The sequence below is a fragment of the Echeneis naucrates genome, chromosome 1 (assembly GCF_900963305.1).
Source record: "Echeneis naucrates chromosome 1, fEcheNa1.1, whole genome shotgun sequence".
NCBI classification, from domain to species: domain Eukaryota; kingdom Metazoa; phylum Chordata; class Actinopteri; order Carangiformes; family Echeneidae; genus Echeneis; species Echeneis naucrates.
In genome coordinates, this window is record NC_042511.1 from 15,907,143 (window position 1) to 15,928,765 (window position 21,623).

General features: G+C 41.0%; 2 protein-coding genes across 4 annotated transcripts; both read right to left on the minus strand.

Moving 5' to 3' along the window:
- Positions 1 to 479: 479 nt before the first annotated feature.
- Positions 480 to 7,534, minus strand: LOC115047929 (volume-regulated anion channel subunit LRRC8C). 3 transcript variants are annotated; one of them, XM_029509177.1, is made up of 3 exons: positions 7,432 to 7,460; positions 6,618 to 6,706; positions 480 to 5,092 (listed from the first exon to the last, which is right to left on the minus strand). In XM_029509177.1, the coding sequence occupies exons 2-3, from the start codon at positions 6,618 to 6,620 to the stop codon at positions 2,807 to 2,809; spliced, it is 2,289 nt and encodes a 762-aa protein (XP_029365037.1). In that variant the 5' UTR covers positions 6,621 to 6,706; positions 7,432 to 7,460; the 3' UTR covers positions 480 to 2,806. The 3 variants fall into 3 exon arrangements, with proteins under 3 accessions (XP_029365037.1, XP_029365026.1, XP_029365017.1); XM_029509166.1 differs by having other exon boundaries at positions 481 to 5,092; positions 6,548 to 6,706; positions 7,432 to 7,534; XM_029509157.1 differs by having other exon boundaries at positions 481 to 5,092; positions 6,548 to 6,709; positions 7,432 to 7,502.
- An 825-nt stretch (positions 7,535 to 8,359) lies between these two features.
- On the minus strand, positions 8,360 to 21,161 carry keap1b (kelch-like ECH-associated protein 1b). The gene is made up of 7 exons (XM_029497299.1): positions 20,939 to 21,161; positions 16,312 to 17,577; positions 15,610 to 15,855; positions 13,552 to 14,228; positions 11,636 to 11,841; positions 11,126 to 11,302; positions 8,360 to 10,627 (listed from the first exon to the last, which is right to left on the minus strand). Exons 2-7 carry the CDS (start codon positions 16,615 to 16,617, stop codon positions 10,362 to 10,364), a joined length of 1,878 nt encoding a protein of 625 aa, XP_029353159.1. The 5' UTR covers positions 16,618 to 17,577; positions 20,939 to 21,161; the 3' UTR covers positions 8,360 to 10,361.
- Positions 21,162 to 21,623: the final 462 nt, after the last annotated feature.

Sequence of the window (21,623 nt, forward strand, 5' to 3'; positions counted from 1 at the left end):
TCTGCTGAAGCTTGATGTTTCTTGTTTTTTCAGATTTATATAGTCCTACACATGCTGAGAACAGTATTTGGCTTCTGGATGTTGAACAGATCCCCTAGAGGGGCTCAGGGTTGTAGCTCTAACATATGGGCACTTCAGCAGTAGTTGCTGAGTAGAACAAAAAAAGTAATTTACCCTCCCCACCCTCTTTTCCTACTCAGTCTTGGGTTTTGAAACAAAGCTTCCGGTCAAAAATCTCCTCTATATTTTATGCTACGACTCCCTCATCTTGTGAAACAAAGAGACAGATTCAATGAATAACATGTTATTATGTCACCCTAACAACTAAATCAGTCACAAAGTTGTTGTAATACAGACATCGAAATCTAGAGATTCAGACACACAAGCAACCAGCCACTAGGTAGAGCTGCCTGCTTCACAGTGCACAAATGGAGGCGTGTTGTAAATGAGCAAATACTCCCAGTATAAACACTGTTGAGTGGGGTTTGGTTAAGCGATAAAAGATAGTAGGGTAAAGCAAGAAAAACCAGTGTCAGCAGTGTCAGTTTACTTCTCCAACAAGGACAGGCATAGACATACACAGATGTGAGTGAAAACACTGACCATCAATGCACGGGTGGCTGATAAAGAGAATGAATGTTCCTGTTTAAAAAGAAGTAGTGTGACAAAGAAATGAACTGCCTGACTCACCCACCTGACTAAACGCACAATGTGTAGCCAGAGCAGTGTAGACATTTTAGACTTGTTCCTTATTTTAAGTCTGCCACCGTGGAGAGTTGGTAGGAAATGAGGGGAGATGGGATGACACGAAACTGACTCAGAATGGGACCCTTACTTCACATGGATGCCTCTCTTTCGATTAGCTGATTAATTGGGGGACAGAAAATGACTTGGCAATGCTCAGGATCTGACTTTTTACCAAGTGTGTGTTATCAAGTACTGTAACTGTTAGGTGTTCGAACATTACAGTTTCAATTCATCAAGCTGCTGGGGCCCAATGTAAAGGCACCAAATCTAATCCCTTCGGAAATTGGAAACAGACACCCACATGGAAGAAGGAAGTTTATCTCATTTTGCTACTCAAATGTAAATTAGGCATTAGACATATCGCACTCCACGTTACACTTGTATAACACTGTGGTCAGGCCCAGCCCTGACCTTGGTAACTTAGCATGTTGTTAGTTATTTTCAGGAAAGCCTTAGTCACTATGACATAATGGCTTTAGTAAATGTTGACACACTTCAGTATGAGGAAAAGAAATAATATTAACAGTAAGCATACAAATCTGACCATGCACCTTTCCCACAGTTGAGTAAATTCTCACTTCGGTTCTACCTCTGCTTTTGTTGGCGCTATCCAAATACATCTAAATGATGATCCATTAAACGCAATAGAAATAAACACAAGGTTTTCAGAGTGTGGAACCGTGGCCAGGACAGTGTATGCTCAAATATTACTGAGGTATGTCCGCAAACTGACAGGATCCCATTCAGTAGCCAAGCATGCCAGGACATGACTGCACTGCAGCTCAGGCACAACTGTGGAAGTAACACAGATTTGTTATGGATGTCTGTGGCTGAAGGGACTACTATACAGAAAAAAAAAAACATAGGAAGGAAAAAAGGAACTTTCCGGACATGAAGCTGATTTATGGCTGTTTCTTCAGAAGGCACTCTAAGTTTATTTGCATCAGCTCATGATGTGCAAAATACCTTTTTCTGCAACTTTGCATCGATTTACATCAACTGGTAAATGTGGGTAAGTGAAAATCATTTAATTTCCCCACAATTTAATGCAGAAAGTTTGGAAACTATGGCAAGGAGGTAGTAAAATTAAAACAGTGAAACAGAACTCAAATTCTGTGGGGAACCATGAATTCTTTCATCATGTGTCAAAGAAAAAAACTGACATCACCGTACTCAACATATAAACAACGTACAATGTACTCATCCAAAGACATTTTAACAACAGTCAATGATCATTTGTTAGGTCCAGCTTTATAAAGTGAATATCACATGGAAATTCATTTTACCCGATTCTCTTTTAATTCCGTCTTTCCCCCATTTGACGGAATATGTAAACAGAGGACTGGATACCTATTGTACTGCTTCTGAAAGGCTTTTTCTTCGTCCACTTGCTTTGAGCCTGAAAGGGAGCAACGTGAGCCATGTCACTGTGGGAAATGCTTTGCTAAGTAAACCTGCCCAGCAAGATCGAGTGCAGTCAGAATAAAGCCTAAAGACTGTCATCCTGAAGGACACATGAAATATTCAGAGAGCAAAACTGAGTGAAAATAGTCACCTTTTACAACTTGAGGGTCACGCCTTTTATTAGTGAAAGGTGTTCAGCTCTTTACTTATCCACACATAACAGCCTATGACCCTGTATCTGTAATAATCCTTGTTAAATTTTACACAAAATGCCATATGCACACATAAAATCAATAATATAAGAATTCAGTTTTGTAAAAATACATGGAGTAACATATTCACAAAACATCCATAAACTTAATGAAATGTGTTTTGTTTTTTAAGATTCTATTAAAAAATACATAAAAAAAACATCTGCAAGTTCATTCTTTATTCATTGCCACAGATTAGAGTATGTTTCATGACTCGTTTTGGATCTCAGTATTTTCAGGCTCATTATTCTCTTGTGGATTTGGTTATGGTCTCCCTTTTGTTCTGTTTATATGAAACAGTCATGTAATATCATGGATCAATTCTTTGTTTCCTCCATGGAGGTCAGACCAATATTGGCCGCCGCATTACACTAAGAAAAGAAACATCTATTTGCTCTCCAAACCTAGCTGCTGTTTAACCGGCTTCGTACATCAGAGGGCAGCAGGTCGAGCAGGGTCTCCTCCACTATCAACCCGCTGACAGTCAGTAGGGGACAATCCCCGATTTCAAGAGGCAGAGACTCCAGACGGTTCCCTTTGATCTCCAACCGGACCAACTGGGTGAGACTGGAGACTCTGGAACTGAGATACGACAGGCTGTTGTTTCCAAGAGCCAGTGTCTTTAGCTTTTTACAGGAGAACAGCTCGTCCGGTAATGTCTCTAAAGAATTGAAGGCAGCGGAGAAGAACTGGAGGCCCTGCGGAATCGCAACCTCAGGAGGTAGAGTGGTGAGTTGATTGTGCGAGACGTCGAGGTGCCTTAGCTTGGTGCAGTAAAACATTCGTGAGGGAAGCTTTCGTAACTTGTTCCAGCTCATGTCCAGCGTCTCCAGGGTGTGAAGCTTACTGATGTGATCAGGGATGTACGTGATTTTGTTGTGCCACAGCCTGAGCGTCACCAAACGGCGGCAGTGCTGCAGGCTGAGAATCTCTTCTACAGTGGTCAGTTTGTTTTCTTTCAGGTCCAACTCCTGTAGGTTGCCCAGGCTGAAGACAGCACTCGGGATGCGCTCCAAGTCACAGCCAACTAACTCCAGCGACACTAGGTTGGTTAACTTCTTCAGGCTGCTGAATGCTTGGATCTTGGTACCTTCATTGTGAATGCACAGTCTCTGCAGCTGCAATGCTACGTCCCCAACTCCAGGCGGGATCTTTGTCAGGTTAGAGTGAAGGCTGAGGACTCTCAGAGCTCTAAGTCCACGGAGGGACTCCAGAGTGGCACTTCTGGACACCTCATTGGTTAAAGGGCCATTCAGATGCAACTCTTCCAGGCCATGAAGAGAATACATCCACAAAGGCACCTCTTCTAAACTTTCGAAAGCTAAACGCAACACCTTCAAATGGTCTTTGAGGTGATTCAGGGCAGGCAACTGGAGCTTTGCAGGGCAGTATATCAGCGATAACTCCCGAAGAGATCCTAGCTTCGCCACGCTATGTGGGATGGTGACGTTTTTAACTTGCTCCAGTTTGAGGGATTCCATCTCAGAGATCTCAAAGACAGTGTCAGGAAGCCCCGGTAACATTAACAAGTGGAGCTCCAACGTGTTATCGTTGTTCTTGGAAAGACAAGTGCGCAGCTTTTTGGCAGTCCACTCATAGTTGAGGTTGAGCTGATGGAGACGACTCTCGCTGACTTCAGAAAGAAAGACAGCGAAACGTTTAGAGTAAAGGGCATCGTATTGGTCCACAAGGTGCAGCAGGAATGCAAAGTCGTTCTTTACATCTGGTATGTCATTAATGCCTGTTTCCAGCCTGACCTGCTCGAAGGAGTACTCCTTCAGAGGCCGATGGAAAAGCCAGTAGAGGGTATAGATGCATAGAAGTCCATACACTCCCACAAAGCAGATATAGCAATAGGCCAGCTTGGAGAAAAGATGGGCTTTGTTGTGGTTACAGCAATAGATATCAAAACCAGTCAGTTCAGGAGGAACATAACAGCGCACAACTATCTCAATGTTCGGTACCAGCACTGCAGTGTAGATTATGATTACAAGGAACTTGAAGACCTTCAGCGAGGTTTGTAGGACATGCATGACATACAAGATATCTGCCTCCTCTACATGAATTCTGAACTTCTTCACCTTTTCAAATAGAGCTTTAGCCTGCTCTCCTTCCTTCTTATCCAAGACAGAAAGGCTCGACTGAGACTCCGGCTTTCTGTCTGGATTAGACTTGATACTGGAAGACTGAAGAAGCCCCACAGTCTCCTCATCATCGGCTCGTCGCTCTGCGGGATTATTTGAGAGAGTATTCCTCCTCCAGCTAACGAGTTTCTCCTCTCGTCTTTCTTCCGAAACTTCACTCAGGGCCCTTGTAGTCCAGGGTGAATCAAAGCACTTCCCCAGGATGGTCACAAAGAGGTCAATTTTAGAAGAAGTCCCAGGGAACTTGAACCAGAAGCTGCTCGCTACCATGAAAATCACAGTGTGGATCACTACGAGGTACGGAAAGTACTTGGCATACCAGTGGACAAACCTCTCGTAGCAATAGTGGTTGACAAAGACATACTGGTGGATGTCCAGATTGTTCTTCCGTCCAAACACCTCCTGGATGATGGGGCTGGCAGGTTTGACCAGCGTGTGCTGCAGTGTCTCGTTCTCTCTGTAGTTCCGGATGTGGCTGCAGTCAATCGCCTCGGGTGTTGGACTGGTGAAGTGACTGGGCAAGCAGGAAATCTTGTCTTGGGTGAGCTGTGGAGAGTAAATGTTTTAATAATGTCACAAATCCTCTCTGTGTTTTAATGTGGATTAGCATTGCTATATTTTGTTGTTGTTGTTGTTGTTGTTTTGTAGGATAGCCTTGTTGGACAGATTGCTGACTGCATCCCTGAAAATGTTTTGATATTTTACTGCAGTAAAGAGAGTGAAACATTAAACTGCAGTGTTAGTGTTTAGCTCACAGCCTCACAGTGCTGCTAACGTGACAGTAGACCCCGTAGCTTTCTTTCCTTTCACTTGTCGCACATCTGAATATATTATCTGAAAAAATACGGGAACCTGCTCATTTGTAATATGGACTACTTCTGGTAAATTATTCATACACACTTGTGCTATGGTGAATATCGCAGCAGCAAGGCAATGTTTAAATTTAAGAGTTTTAAAAAGCCTTTTAGCTCTAATCATTTCGTACTGTGTTTCAGTATCATGCAGTCAAAGTATCAAACATGATGGGAAATCTGCGCGGGACAGCATGGTCTTCAATTATTCATTATCAGACCATATTTTTTCTGTAATTCTCAGTAGTGTATAACAGTAAGGACATAGTGGATAAAATGATCAATACACTGTTTGTTTTCTGCACAAACTAGACTGCAGGTCTGATGATGCTGACTGAGACTCTACACACTGGAGCACCTCTTCGTTTATAAGTATTTTAAGTCTCCCCAACTGGACAAAACAGATAACAGTTTTAATTAAACCAAAATTCATGCTCTTTTTAAAACTCACCCTGTAATCAGAGCAGACGAGCCAACATCCACTGTCTTTGTGTTTTATTGGTAATGTTGTCTCACTCACCCCCCTTTGTCAGTGTAACCTGTGTATTTTCTGTAAGCAACAGTTAAACTTGTGCCTGTAGATGATATGGCACCATGGAAGCTCCTTCAGGGTGTAATTTATCAGTCTACATTTAATTATTTCCTCTGGGCCCGTCTTCTGTTCAGTCTGTCTCAATAAATTTGCACTAATTGTGAGATGGACTGTTGAATAAAAGAACACAACTTTCTCACTGAGAGACAAACAAAACAAAGACGCACAAATCACAACTTAATCCCATCCCTTTTTCTTCTGTGCTATTTTAACATGACACAGAAATAATAGACAGGCAGTGAGAGACACTTTAAGCAGTAAGTTAGTGATCTGAATCTGCAGTAAGTGGGTCAGGAGAGTCAAGTTAGCGCAGTTACACTGTCTATGTTTTCTCCTGACTTGGAGGTCAGATAATGAAGGAACGGCTGCGGCATCAGCCATGAGGCGGAGAAGAGGAGGTGTGGGAACAAAATATTCCCTCCAAGTTACTTTTATATACCACACTAGATAAAAATGCTTCAAACGTCTCAAAGCAAGGGCAGGTTGAATTAGGTCAGTAATGATTATGCTCCTATGTAACACTGAAGGATTTTTAGTGGCTGGTTTGTTGAGCCTCACCTGCAAGGTGCACCCAAACACGCCAATCATTAGCATGACAATGCACAGGTACTCTGAGAAAACATCCCACCATGGTTTCAGGACCCGATACTTGGAGTTCAGCTCTGCGCCGAGGTTTCTGAATTCACCCACTGGGATCATCCTGGCTGCTGCTCCACACTGCTGACAGAAATGAGTGGCTGTGAACACTGAGGCTAAAAAAGGCTTCCAACACAGTGCAGCCTCCGGAGAACATCTTGTCAAAGGGTTTAAAGTTATATGACACAAAGAGGCACATGCTCTACAGACACAATATATTTACTGGAGTGAATATGTTGGATCATTATGGCAGCTTATGGCGTTAGGTATCAGTAGGCTTGAATGAAGACATTGCCTGTTGTTGTGCTGGAAGCAGATTCAAGGTGGTTAAACTAGTTTGACCACAATGTCTAACAAAAAGTAACTCCCATTCAGGAAAACGTGACGTAATTCCTTATTGTAAAGTTTTTAGTTTTAATTTTTTAAACCAGAAAACAATAACATTGACAAAATAACCACATCAAAATTATTCAATCCACCAAATTAAATTCTAATGTAATGCGTTTTGTTATGTTTTTTTTTTTTTTTTTTACTCCACAACTCCACAAGCAAGCAAACCCCTGAAGTAAACATATTGTGGGATTTTGATAATTTCTCTAACCATTGCTTTTTCTTTGTCGCTGAAAGTTTTAACATCAAATTATGAGAAGTGCTGGATTTCATCATAGCAAAGTTATAGACCACAGTCTCTTGTGTGCTTTAACTTGTCTTGAAGAGTTTTAAGTTAGTCTCAAAATGATCCCGAGCAACGCTGAGCAGAAAAACTATCTGTACTATTAATCTTGAACCAGGTGAATCCAGCTTACCTGATCCCGCAGAGGATCCGCCGCTCTCCGGTGAGGATCAAGCTCCGGACGCTGGTTTTCATGGTTCAGGAGCGCACCGGCGTCAATTCACCGTGAAACAGCACAACACATCCGGACTAGACTTTCAAAATAGACTAATTTTCAACACGTCATCGCTGCACTTGAACATCGCAAACTTTACAAAATGATAAGGAAAGGCTCATCAGATGTTATGACTAAAGACTGTGGGAACCTCTACAGTGAATATTCATTTAATCATTAGGTTTCTTTTATTATACTTGATAGGTTATGTAGATACTCTGATCTATTTCCAGCCACAAGTGTTTCGTTGTTTTCTTTTTATGAAAATGATCAAGTTGGGTTTTATCTGGAGAGTATAACACTTAATTGTAAAGTTGGTTCTTGATTTCTTTGAACAGATCCACTGGAATGCTGCTTTCTGTCTTCCATAAGACCAGAGATACTGAAGTTTGATGTTAAGAACATAAAGACTCCATGTTTGTTTTGCCTGGGGAATCTAGGCCTCTTAACAGAAGTTGATTTGCGTCATTTCATGCAAATAGTCTAAGATGCATTAAAATGACAAGTTTTCCACATATAGTAAGATATTTATTTCTACATCTTAAAGCCTTCCTTTGTTGAGGGCCACTGTGGCATTTCTCAGTTTGGCAGGATTAGGCCTTGATACTCCTGTAATCCCACATAATCAGGGACGTTTTCCTCTTGGATAATATAATAATGGTCTATTTTAAACACAAGGTTCAGTAAGGAAATAAGATCAGTCGATGGGCAACTTGGGTGGTCGATTAATGGACACTTACTAAAAGTAGGGACCAAACAAAAATGTGACTGAGCTTGTTATTATCTATGGTGAAATTTAAATTGCTCCAGGTGACTTTATGCTACATATGGTTATAATATTTGATAGCCAAGAGCAACAGGTTCTCTTCAGTGTAAAAGAACTTCAGCGCCCTCCAGTGGCCACTACTGCTGAGAAAACCTGCACCTGACAGGTCCTTCTTGTTCAATTGATGCTTCTACACCATACACAATGCAAATCAATAAACAACTCAAACGGTACAATAAACATATATTTTACTTTACAATGTATTATTGTACAGGGCATTCTTTTTTTTTTTTTTTTTGCTGGCGACCTTAAATATTCTAATTTCCATTCCAGCTAATAATGGATAGGAAAAAAAAGTCCCTTTAGAAGTGAAGAATTTTTTTTTTTTTACAAACATCCAAAATTAGCATGAACAAGCATTCCTAATCAGTTATGATGCATGCGAGTTATTCAAAAAAACACAACACCAGGGTCCAATTCAATACAAAGCTGATGTCAGTTTAGAGGAACAAGAAAACCAAAAGGATCTGAACAAATAAATAAAAAAGTGAGTTCTGAAATTCTGTACAAGGCTTCTTAGAATATCAATGTACAAAACATCACTTAAAAACCTTTGTAGCTTAAATTGCTGTTACAAATACGTTTCTTTAAGCAAGTTTTTGTCATTAGCATACAATATTTGAACACTAATGCACAAACATGGTCACTTCTGTTTCTGAGGTCTGGTGGATGTGAAAATCAAAGAGTCAACTGCAAGTCAAAGGTTCTCCACTGTGTCAAGAATTACCATTTTTATAAAACACATTCTGTGAGATGTGTAAATCCAATTTTTTAAATGCTACAGTATTCTGTTTCCTCTAAACAGTAAAAATACATCTCTCCGTCCTCTTGGCACACCACATACCAGTTAAAGACACGTTTCAACGTTTTTCTAACACCCAGTTCCAAAGAAGTCACATTTTATAAACCTAAGAACCAAGAGCCATTAGTGAAAGGACGCGTTAGTTACTATGCAGTTACAGTAACATCCTGCTTCACCTGTACCAACAATCACATTTCAGACTTTGGGCCTCATGCAAGAACTGTTAGATTGGCTCCCAATTAATTCTGTCGGTGATTTATTACTTAATACAGACTTTCCAGATCCATACAGCTTTAATTAAAAGAGACAATTGTCTATCATAATGATTTGGGAGTATTAATTATTATGATAAAAGTACACAAAAATTGAGTCTTGCATAAGTCTGGTTGAATGAAACAGTTTACAGAAAGATTTGACTTGAAACTCATAAACAGGCCTCCCAGAAAAGAAAAAATATATTTATATAATAAATAAAAAGTTGGAGTGATTCAGTACAAAAACATCTAAATGTTCTTGCATAAGGCCCATTACCTTGAGGAAGCTTCATCTCGTGGCTGTTTGGGTTAACTTCTACAACTTCTATACAACACACAGTGACTTTGTGCCTTTTCAACACAAGCAACTAGAGACAATATACTGATGACAGTAATACCCACAGGCATTGTAATGGCACTTTGAACTACTGCCTACACTGCCTGATGAATGCTACCTCTTTCTCTTTTTTACATAATGGGGTTGTTAAAGGTTTGGTTTCCTTCTCTCAGGTTGAATTTTTGGAACGTTTCCCCTGATGACTCTATGAGCCCATAAATGGCCCTTTTCAGGATGCAGCCCTTTCCTCCCGTGGCTCAAACCTGGGAGATGTTGGTCCGACTGATCAGAACACAAAGATGGACAGAGAGTCATGTTGAGTTTAGCGAGGGGTAATTCACCAGTAACCAATTAATCAAATTTCAGGTTTTGGAAATTGTTCTTTTTGTCACTCATCAAGAGTATTAACCCTACATTTGCAAAATAAAGTGATACTCATTGTGTGTTGCCTTTTTGTTCCCCATTATTTTGCAACACAAGTGTAACATCTAAAACCAGTGAGGCAGCATGTGGGCTTTTATTTCTCCTCTGTCTCTAATCAGTTGTGAGCATCCTTAACTTTAATTTGGGAAGACAGCGTTGAGTTTTAGGGTGCCTGGATGTGCATGTGACAGCATCCAGCGATGACCTTCAGGTGCCTTTGCTGAAAGGCCCACTGTGCCTCTGATTGTGGTGTGAACAAAAACTGGAGTTGGCTGATTGATAAGACGGGGATGCTGCGTCGCTGTCCCTTTCAGAGTTTTGACAGGGAGGCAGTTCTTTCTGGCAGGGCTCCATGGTAACGGCCACACCCACACCACTCCGTCCTGATGTCATGTGTGTCACCTCCGACCAGGTGTCGTTCTCTGGGTCATAACACTCCACGCTGTCCAGGAAAGTGTTGCCATCGTAACCTCCTGTAAACATAAGATTGACATTTTTCATATTGACTTGACAAGCACATGTGTGAACAGCAACATTAATATCAAAACAGGTTGATACGAACACAAATTTCAATACGATGGCAAATACAGAAGCTGCTATGCACGAATCGTGTTAACAAGTTGAGGAACCAAAATGATGCAGGGGCACAAACCTGCGCCCCTCAAAAAAAGACAAAACAACAAAAACACACACAACGTCCGCAAAAACTTTCTGAGAGAACATTTAACCTACAAACAAAACAATACGTTGTTAACTATATGGTGTTAGTTTGGATTAATGTCAAGCCAACATTTAATATGGGAAATCTTAAAGACCTCAGTGTGAATGGGAGTGTAATGTTTTACTGTGACAGTAAATGAGTGAAACAGGTTTGACAGCATAGCTACATAGTAATTACAGTGAAAGTCATTCAGATACTTTATCTGAGTGCAGTGCTTTTAGTCTCAATAGGCAGTTACTCTTATACTCACCCAGTACATAGATGCGTCCGTGTAATGCAGTAACGCCCAGAGCACTGCGCCGGTGCCTCATGGAGGCAGCAAAGCTCCAGGTGTCAGTTTCCACATCATAGCGCTCCACTGTGTTCAACTGGTTGGTACCATCGTAACCGCCCATCACAAAAATGTTATTTCCCAGTGAACAGACCCCTGAATAAATTAAGATCAAAGGTTAGCCTGTTCAAGAGTTAGATTAGTTTTGACAAGAATCAACTGCTGAGAATCTTGCAAGCATATGTAAGACTTTGAAAACTCCTCCACACATTTTTGCCATTATGGATAAAAATCCATCCATATCCATAAACATACACAGACACTTGAAATGTGAATATACTTAATCTACATGACATGCTTAAACAAGTTCATACATGTGTTTAAGCGGCGAAGATGTTACACGTTGATGTCACTAACACAACTCGGCCTGCTGTACGTTTTGTAGAGGCCAGATTTTCATTGTGAAGAAAGTTTCTATTTCTTACTTACCAGCTCCGGAACGAACCGTGTTCATGGGAGCCATGGTTCTCCACTCGTCCCTCTCTGGGTTGTAGCTCTCACATGAGCTGAGCCGGTTGGCCCCATCGAACCCCCCCACAGCATAAAGCAGGCGGTTGATAACCGCCACGCCCACACCGATACGCTGTGTCAACATGGGGGCTACCAGCTGCCACTGGTCCCTTTCTGGGTCATACCTGTAGAGAATGACCAATAATTTTAAAAACGTTTGGTTTCCATATTTATCTTCATCAAGCTGTAGGATTAGCCAATGCTGCATCAAGGACCTGGGAGTTCACAGAAGATCTCACTGAAAATGTCATTGTTTTACAAGGTTAACGGTACTTCAACCTATATCTATGAAGATTCTCATTCATCCAGGTCATTCTTCTCTGTCTCAAAATTGATTCGTAGGATCCTGACATTGCTGTCTTCAAAGGAGTGTGCCCTGTCTATTCCCATTTAAACAAAAAGGCACACTCCTTTGAAGACAGCAATGTCAAGATCCTGGACAGAGAGGACAGGTGGTTTGAAAGAAGAGTAAAAGAAGCCATCTATGTAAAAGTGGAAAAACCATCCCTTAACAGGGGAAGGGATCTGCGACACCACATATCTCCCATTTACAATGTCGCCCTTTGATCTGTACCCTTTCATCTGAGAATTAACAGCTTAACCTCAGACGACTCAACGATCGTCATTCACCAGGGGTACACCTGACCCGAACAACTGTCATCGACGTGATCACAACAATGGTCAAGTGAAACCAGTACTTTCACAGGTACTTTTGGTCAACACACCCACAGAGGTCAAATATCTGGGTCTTTCTCCACTGCCTTGGCCAGACTAGTAGACCAACAAACATGAACTTGGATAAGAGGCGAAACGTCTTCATAGACAAATACAAGTCCAGTTGCCTACTTCAACCTACCACTAGAAACTGAAGTGAGGAGCACAAATTGATTACAGGGTGTGTTATTCGCCTTCAGTGAGCTGGTCTATGGGCATTCAGAGACGTGGAGCATGTTTGTCTTTTCATCTTTGTGGTTAGACTTGTTAATTTTTGCTATTTGTTACAGATCTCTGGTCTGTTTCATCTGAGAACTAAAGCCAGAGTTTACGTAAATGTTCCACCATGAATAAAGATAGTTTACATAATTCATTCTTTTATACAGAACCTGACCAGTTAAGGATTGTGTCACAGGTCTGTCTGGGTTTGAGTCATGCCAATGCATTATGGAAAATGTTACTCATTGCTTTTTGGTGAGACATGTTGAGAGGCTGGGTGCTTAATATCATCCAGACTTTTACTGTTCATTAAAATTGTTGTGGTTGTTGGCTCGTTGTTATGGTCAACTGTCACCAAGAAACTGAACAGATAAATATAGTAAATATTTCTTCTACAGAACAATTTTCCTTAGACTAAGAATGATAACACAATTAAAAATTTCCCAATTGTATTTCAAACCAAGGCATCAGTTACTGTTTTCCAGGGTTAAATAAAAATTTCCTTATTGAGGGTTGCGTGAGGTTCACATGACAGGAAATTAAATAAAACTAATTAAAATCATATCCTATTGCTAATTATGGGAGCAGTATAATAAGCAATAACATAGAAACAGATGTATTCAATTTCATTTCAAATCAAAAGGCATATAAAAAAATAAATAAATAAAAAAACCCTGCCAAAAATAAAAGCACACTTGCAGCACAATGAAAGCAGATACTGCTGTTGCTAGTTAATAATGTATTATTATAAACATTGAACCAGTTGTTAGCAGGATAAATTAAGCATGGGACTTTGCATGGGACTCTGTTTAGAGGAAATTATAATACTTAATATGTAGTTGTAAAAGATAAGAAATACAGAGTACGGTAAGCATTTCCCCTGAAATGCCCCACCCTCTTACCTTTCAACACTATTATGATGAATGCACCCATGTGATCCACCAACAGCATATATCATGCCATCGATGACACCAACTCCAATTCGGTTCCTTGGCACACTCATTGGTGCACACGGCAGCCAGCAGTTGTTCATAGGATTGTAGCAGTCCAATGCATTGGAGTCCATGTTGCCATCAGGTGCATTGTTTCTTCCACCAACAGCATAGAACAGCCCACTGATTACACAGGCTGCCAAGCCACTGCGTGGTACCTGGAGGTCAGCTAGCCTTAGCCAGCTTTCTGTACAGGGATTATAAGCCTCCAGGTAGCTGAGAGACTGACGGAAATAACCCCCTGCCGTGTAGATGAGCTGGGGAACCTTGGGAGTCCGGCAAGAATTTACTTTGGTGGGCTTGTGAAGGGTGAGGTCTTGGAAGATCTGGGCCAGGTAGTCTTTGCACTGCGGATCCCACTCCAGAGACTGGAGTTGGGCCTGCAGGAAGTTGGGGGTAAGGGAATGGCAACGGACAGCCTGGAGTAAGGCCTGGACATACGGCCGCCGGTTCTCCCGGTCGTAGCGCACCCAGGCCACACATGCCTGGAAGACTTCTGACTCGCAGCGCACATTGAGTTCATCACGGCTGATGAGGGTGACCAGTTGACAGTGAGACAAGTTGAAGAACTCTTCCTGGGTTGCTACCTGGAAAGTAGGTGTAGGGACAAACACTGAATCAGTGGTCTTATATGTAGGAATGGTCTATTGGCCTAGAAATAAAAATGAAAAAGCAGAAAGGAAAAACAACAAAAACAAAAAACAATGTTGAGGAGAGGAGAAGAACGTTCAGCGTAGAGATGAAATTTAACATAATTTTCAACACTAAATCATTTTTGGATCTGTGCGAACTTTTGCTTGGCCTGTAAAAACCTAAGGGTTCCCAGCCTCACTGCAACATAAGACAAAGAAAAACAGAAACTCCACTGTCTATTAACAAACAGAACAATCAAATAATTTCACTGTAGGGACAACGATTGCGTTGTGCTTAACATGACTGTAAATAAACAAATCCAACTTCTGCCAAAATAATTCACACCTTTAGCTTATTTAAACTAGCACTGACTAAGTATCCAGATTGCAGGGTCATTAATGTATAAACATATTACTACTTACTTACTACATATACGTATACATATATATACACACACACATTTTTACCCATTTCTTATATCAAAAAGACAAGCTGATAGATACTTTACTGCAAATTTTTGATTCAGTGACATGCTGAACAAAGTGAGGCCCTGCCTATACTTATCAAGATTTTAGGAAACAGTGGTAGGCTTTCGTTTCATTTCTGTGTTGCATTGTAGTCAACCCCCCCCCCCCCCCCCCTCCGTGACTCACAGCTTGCATTCTGTACTATCACTGTGGGCATGTCTGTAATGAAAACAGCCAGTCAAGAAATACCGCTGTGGTGCAAGAGAAACAGACTTGCCCAAATTCCCTGGTATAAGTATTGCTATAAATAGAGAATCTCAGTTTCTTTTGTTAGCTATGAACTGCGTGGGTATGTTCGTGATGCATCAGCGTTTTAAGGGTAAAAATATGATGAATGATCACTTTTACATCACACAAGGATTACTTGAACTACTGCTATGGCTTTTCAAATAAGCATCCTTCAATTAAATCAAACAATTGGTTTTAGCTAATTGAGCATAAAAAAAAAATGCAACTAAATCTGAATCTGAATTGTAATAATAGAGAAATATTAAGTAACTTCGCCTAATTATTAAATTGTCTATTGAAAGCAACAGCCAAGTTTCATTTGCATCTTGCAGTTCCAGATCTTCCGATGCCAAGTTTGAGGGACATATTGGTAGTGTAATGTTTAAAATGCATGCCACAAAAGCATATTTCCCATTTGGGTATTTGCACCTCAAACTCCTCTGTCCCTCCCAGCATTTCCTGTCTGTTTTTATTCTGTCAACTACCAAATGAGGGTGAAAAAAAAAATAAATAAATAAATAAAAATCTGATTAGAAAAATGATTTCAGACAAAACAGTGACGCTTGTGGTTGATCTTCACCTGGCTGAAGTTCATGTAGATGTACTCTCGGGCCTTCTGGTGGAGCTCAGTGCACCCAATCTGCTCAGCAAAGCTAGCAATGCCGATGGCGTTGCTTGGATCAAGCTGCTGGACCAAAAAGTCACAACAGGCCTTGACCACGCTGTCTATCTGGTACATGACAGCACCGTTCATCACATGGATCACACACTTCTCACCCACAGAGATGCTGGCTGTGTATGCAAACTCTATCAGCCTGTCCATAACCTGAAGGGGTGAAAAAGGTCAAAGGGTTGAAGAAGGGTGAAAGCAAACATAAAGGATGAACATGAAGGAAAGAATGAGGACAGAGGAGGAAGTTACTGAGAAAGGGGAATGATCCTCCTTTTAAGTGACTATTAATTTCTTTCAGAAAATGTGTCAAATTGGCATCTCATAAATGAACAAGTGTAAGCGTCCATGGGTCCATCTGAATGGGCTTAGAAAATATTTAGTAAGGAAAAACTAGTACAAATAGGAGTGCATGTTTTAAGAAATTAAATTCTGATCTTTATATTTCAAAACAATTCAAGTTGATCATTTTATTAGATTATGTGTTACACATACAATCCAATCTTCTGTGATGTGAACCTACATTTTGCTTAATTTGAATTAATCTGGAGAGGAGCAAAATGGTCTGTAAAATGCAATAATTCTGTCAGGAAAAGAAGATATCTGACTCACCCTGGGGTGAATCCCTTCGATGGGCACCAACTCCATACCACATTCCTTCAGCCCATTAGTGAACATGGCCCTGAACACTGGGGACGAGGAGGCGAGCACAACCTTATGAGCCACAAAATCCACTGCCTCCAGGTCTTTGTAGCGCACGCGCAGCGTGACATCGCACAGCTGACGCTCCAGGCGCAGCTCGTTCATGATGGCGAAGGCAGCTGCTGTGTGGCTCTCGAGCGTGTAGCTGAAGACGCGGTGGCCGTTGCGCGTGGATGGAGTCACCAGCGCTTTGCATTCTGTCAGACACTCTGTCATTTCCTACCTTTTCTCCTCCTCCTTAAGTCTCTTTCTCATGAACAGCAGGCACTAGTATGGGGCATCCTTGCACAGCATGCAGACATGGGTAAAATCAAAGAAAGGCTCTCCTAGGTCTGCTGGAGTTTTGTCTTTGTAGACGAGTTCACTTCAAAATCTGATTTATGTGGACATGAGGATTTCCTTGCTTTGTTCACTGTTCGAGTCCAGCAACACTATTCATTATGGCATTCCTAGAGACGTCTGTGTGAGCTACCAGTCAATGCTGGGTGCTCTGTAGTGTGTTGTGGTTCCAACATATTGAAAATATCTTTGACTTTTTATGAGTTGTGTCTGAGGGGTAGTTTTGCAGAGCGGAGTGAGGGAATAATAAGCACAGGCTATTTTAGGATGTAAGAACTGAACAAGTGCAAGAAAGAGCTCTCTTTAGGTTTAACTGTTTGTTTTGACAACACAAGTGTTTTTCCCCTCCACTGATGGGGATGTCAAACAAAACTTGTCAATCAATCCTGACAATGCGTGTCTCTTCTCCAGGGGAACATCTTTGCTGTGCTGAAATCTCTTCAATAAATCAAATATCAGATAAAAAATAAAGATTAAAGTTTGCAAAATTCACAACTGGGACAAATATGTCTTGCATATTGATTTCTCTTGAGAGGAAAAAAGTCTGATTTATGGCTTCATTTTAGGGAGGCAATAATTAAATCTGCCTTCAGAGTGCTTTGCTTCTGCTGAGAGCTGCAAAGTCAGAAACTCTAGATGAGGCAGCGGAAGTGTTGTTGACTGGAAAGAAAAAAAAGAAGCTCAAGTGCCAAAAGTATCATATGGGTAACTCGGAGCCCTTGGGAATGTGAGGGGTGTTCAGTGGCTTTCTCCGGAGATGTCTTCCTTGAGGTCTCCCAACTAAGGAATTTGTTTGCACAGTTGTGCTTACTTGGAACCTGTTGGCTCAGCTGACAACTGGGGAGGAGAGAGGGAGAGACAGAATTTATATTATGTATATTTTGACATAAGAAGGTGCTGTAACAGGCTTAAACATGGCAATTTTTATATCCTGTCCAAAATTAAAGCAGTGGGCATATCTAAAAAAAATGTTGACAGATTCATTGTCTTATAAAACAAGTGGCTCAGCATGGCCAAGCTTATCCCACTGTCTTATATATTATCTCTTAGGTACTGCCTTTCACACCCATGGTCTATTCTTCCTGGTGCAATTCAGAGGGGTCAAGGTTTTTCCATTGCCATGATGTGTATGCTGTTAAAAAAAAAAAAGCCCCAAAAAAACAACAAACAAACAAACAAACAAAACAAAACCCTTGCATTGGTAGGTTTCCCTGGTCAGATTTTCCATTTTGGCGTATTTATAACATCCCATATAATATATTAGGAATATTATGAAGATTACAGAAGTAAATTTTAACTGTGGGCATAAATGGAAGTGAGTGTATAAAAAATAGGCTGAATGAGGGTGTGGTGACTCAAATTAGACCTGAATTTAGCTGGCAAGCATGACTGAGCAGTTATACTCTGTCCTGTGACCAATCCAGCTGGAGTCTGCAACAGAGTGAATGGTTTACACAACATCCCCAACTCTCACTAAACACAGACATATGGAAACAGATAAAAACAAGTTTCGATCAATTTAGCCAGCAAACTTCACTCTTTCAAGACTATACTAGAATGTAGTTAAGCTTGAAAAAGGTTACAGTTGATGATAAACCAAGTTAGAGATGGCCATGCAGACAAGTTTGGGAATTTGCCCAACTTCTTTTCGGAATTTGAATTGCCTGTTACAGCCTAATTATCTGATTTTTAATCAGCAAAATTCTGTTACTAAGCAACAATGTCACTGTATGCCCTCAAAGTTACATAACAAAACACCCATAAGTTGTGCATGTGGTAATTGTTAACTTGAGGTGATGATAAGAGGACACAGTGCTCATGCCAGAATATATGGCCGTGCTGCTTCCAAGTACATGACTGTTTATTCCTTAATCAGTAAAAATGAGTCAATCAAATATCTGCTGCTACGCATTTTGGATTTTTTCAAAAGATGGCAGTCAGTGGGTGTAAGGGAGCTCCGTACGAGCAGTGAGGCAGTTCAACCTCCTGTAATATGAAACACTCTGTGATTCGGATTTACTGCTGTGCTCTGCTGCCTGCAGGTTTCTGAGTAAAATACTTTCACTGAAGAACATATTGCTCAACTAGCTTGTTCTCAGAGGCAGCCAGATACTGCCTGCTGACAAACAGGCTCTCAGAGTTACACTTGGCACCTGCAGCATATTTCAGATCGATTACTTCCGGTACCAATAATAACGGAAATGCCGAAAATATCAGGTATCAGAAAAAATGCAAAGTCATGCATCAATTCTATACCAGTTGATTTATTAATAAACTTTGCAGTTTTGTGACTGCAAATGACATCAGCTTCCCTCTAAATCAATTTCTCATTGCCAGTCTGAAAAATGAGTTGACAGTGGATATGCAGCACATTTCCTGTGTAGGAAGCTGATTTTTGAGTGGTGGAGATTAAGTGATTGCAATTAAATAGTGTAATGTTAACTGTTAGCAACACATCAGCAATATGGCAATATGGTATACTAAGGTGTCCCGCCAAAAAGGAGACTTACGGTGAAGGGTGGAAGGACAATTACTTTAAGAACTATAATTTATTCTTAGATTTCCTTATTTTTTTTCCTGACTGACAGTCAGGAAATCCCATATCAAAACAGGCCCAACTGTATTCATTTATCTATTAACACTGAACACATTTTTAGACTGCCATGCTGTACAATTATATATAGTGACTACTATGACTTAGTAGTATACATTAGTTAAAAATGTTTTGTTGATAAAATGGTATTGGATCATGCACAAATTCAGGTATCTGAACCTTTGAGTGACGAAAATCAGTATACCTAATTATATATTGTATAATATATCAAGCAAGCAGATGCGTTCTTATTCATTGCTAAATTAAAAAAAAAAAAGAGTTTGGTCCAGACTACATCAAATAGGGGAAATATGCTGTCATACACAGAACTGAACTGATTCAGATATCAACAAATAATTGCTTTCTTTTTCAAGGACACATCTATGATCTGGGTTGTTTATCTAATGTGATTGCAAAGTTAGTTTCTTTCAGCTTTGGTACATCATAATGGTTTCCAGGAAATGGTGACTTCTGACATTACACCACCATTTATAGCTTCATCTAAGAACTCCCATTATCAATCCATCTGCAGTGTACATCCACTATTAATGTAGAAAAAAAGGGGGGCATTACAATTCTCTAAAATGAATCCAATGATCTTCAAGTTTATTTTTCAACACTTTTAAAATGATGTTGACAAGCATGATACAGAAAAGATACATGCAGCAAATCTTCACAAACATCTAATAAATAAAGGTATTTTTGTTCTGAAATGTTGACTTTAATGTTTATTTAAAGAAGTTGCTGAGTTATCAGCTGGTCTCAATATTAACAGTAAACCCTGCACCCAAGAATGCACTCCTTCACAGTGATGCATGACAAAATTAATGGCAATAAACTGCTCTTCAGTGTACCCCCCCCCCCCCCAAAATAATAATAATAATAAAAAAAAAAAGACCCTGCACCTCAGTTCATGAAGCACCGTTCAGGGCCTGTAATCCTCAGATGCCATTCAGCAGGAATTGCACAATAACAGGACTGGCTCAAACTTTTCAGTTAATATGACTCCCATTTAATCAGAGACATTACACGGCAGGGAAACCAGTACTGAGCCGGAGAGTAAAGAAAGAGTAAAGCGGTGACTCATCGTGAACTCTGTGGAACTGGATGTACCCAAACATGACCCAGAAGGGAAGCCAGCCCTTATATAAACCCAGGTGGATTTACAATCCCGCGCCTTCCACCTTAACACAAAGCCAGCAGGTCCCCTCGTTGCGCTTGTTTGGCTTGAAAACACACATCGCATATATACAAATACAACCCGGAGCGCTGACATGCACCGAAAATAAGGACCCCACAGGTGAAGCTTGCTCGGTCGAACCGCCCCCGTTTGCTCTGCGGCCGAAGTGATCTCGGTGTTTACATGACAAAGCAGCGGAGACATCGCACATACCGAGACACAGAGGGAAATGTGTCGGGAATAAAGCTGACAGAAACGGGCTGAGCCGATCCGAGCTCACAAATGCTAACAAAGCGGAGTGCGAGCCTGTTCCCGCCGCCTGTCAGCCCCCCCCCCCCCCCTCCGCTTTTTTTTTTTACCCTCCACACACTTCAGCTCCCGGTAACCGACCACCGGGGCCCATATCTGTAATTAAACAAACTCACGTAGTCTAGTCAAGTCAAGTCCTCCATCTCGGTGCGCCGACTGTCGAGCTGTGCGCCACAGAGGAAGGAGGGGGGAAAGCTGTAACTCACCGTGACTAAGCATTGTACCGGTCTCCACGGGCTTTCACAATAAGAGTCCGCCTCCACGGCCCCGGACCCGCCTCCGTTGAAGCGTAATGGAAGGGATGCGCGTCCCCGAGGGAGGGGGCTCTTATTTAGAAGGAGCTCCGAGAACGAAGGAAAAACAAGGCCGATAGTTGGCAGAGCGCCACAAACCAGTGCTTCATCATCAGTCAAAGCTCCGGCAGATGAAGTAAGTAAGACACGACCGGCATGTATAATGTGTCTCCTGCACTCTGTGACAGGATGGAGGAGGTATTCCGTCATGTCAGATCATACAAGGACAAATTCAGCTACTTCACTTTATGTGACAGCTGTTTGACAACAATGTCCGACAGGTGCTATACGGCTATGTTGTTATAAGCAAACATTTAGACATATAATGCCACCTAAATTAGAATAAAAAAGGAAGTGATTTGTGTTAAGGACCCCTAATTACTCTTTAACTAAAATCACTTCCTTTTTTTTTTTTTTTTTTTTTTTTTTTTTTTGGCCAGGCTCTCTTCCCCCTAACGTCCCTATCTGTGAATGGGTCTTTCAGAGAAATGAGCTTGCTCTGGTAAGG

Excerpts from the sequence above, each read along its gene's own strand:
- LOC115047929 (XM_029509166.1), bottom strand. The coding sequence starts at position 6,688 with ATGATCCCAGTGGGTGAATTCAGAAACCTCGGCGCAGAGCTGAACTCC. Across the intron at positions 5,093-6,547 it reads TGTTTGGGTGCACCTTGCAG|CTCACCCAAGACAAGATTTC; the intron begins GTGAGGCTCAAC and ends TACTCTCCACAG.
- keap1b (XM_029497299.1), bottom strand. The coding sequence starts at position 16,617 with ATGACAGAGTGTCTGACAGAATGCAAAGCGCTGGTGACTCCATCCACG. Across the intron at positions 14,229-15,609 it reads TCTACATGAACTTCAGCCAG|GTAGCAACCCAGGAAGAGTT; the intron begins GTGAAGATCAAC and ends CCTACTTTCCAG. Across the intron at positions 10,628-11,125 it reads CGGACGCATCTATGTACTGG|GAGGTTACGATGGCAACACT; the intron begins GTGAGTATAAGA and ends TTATGTTTACAG.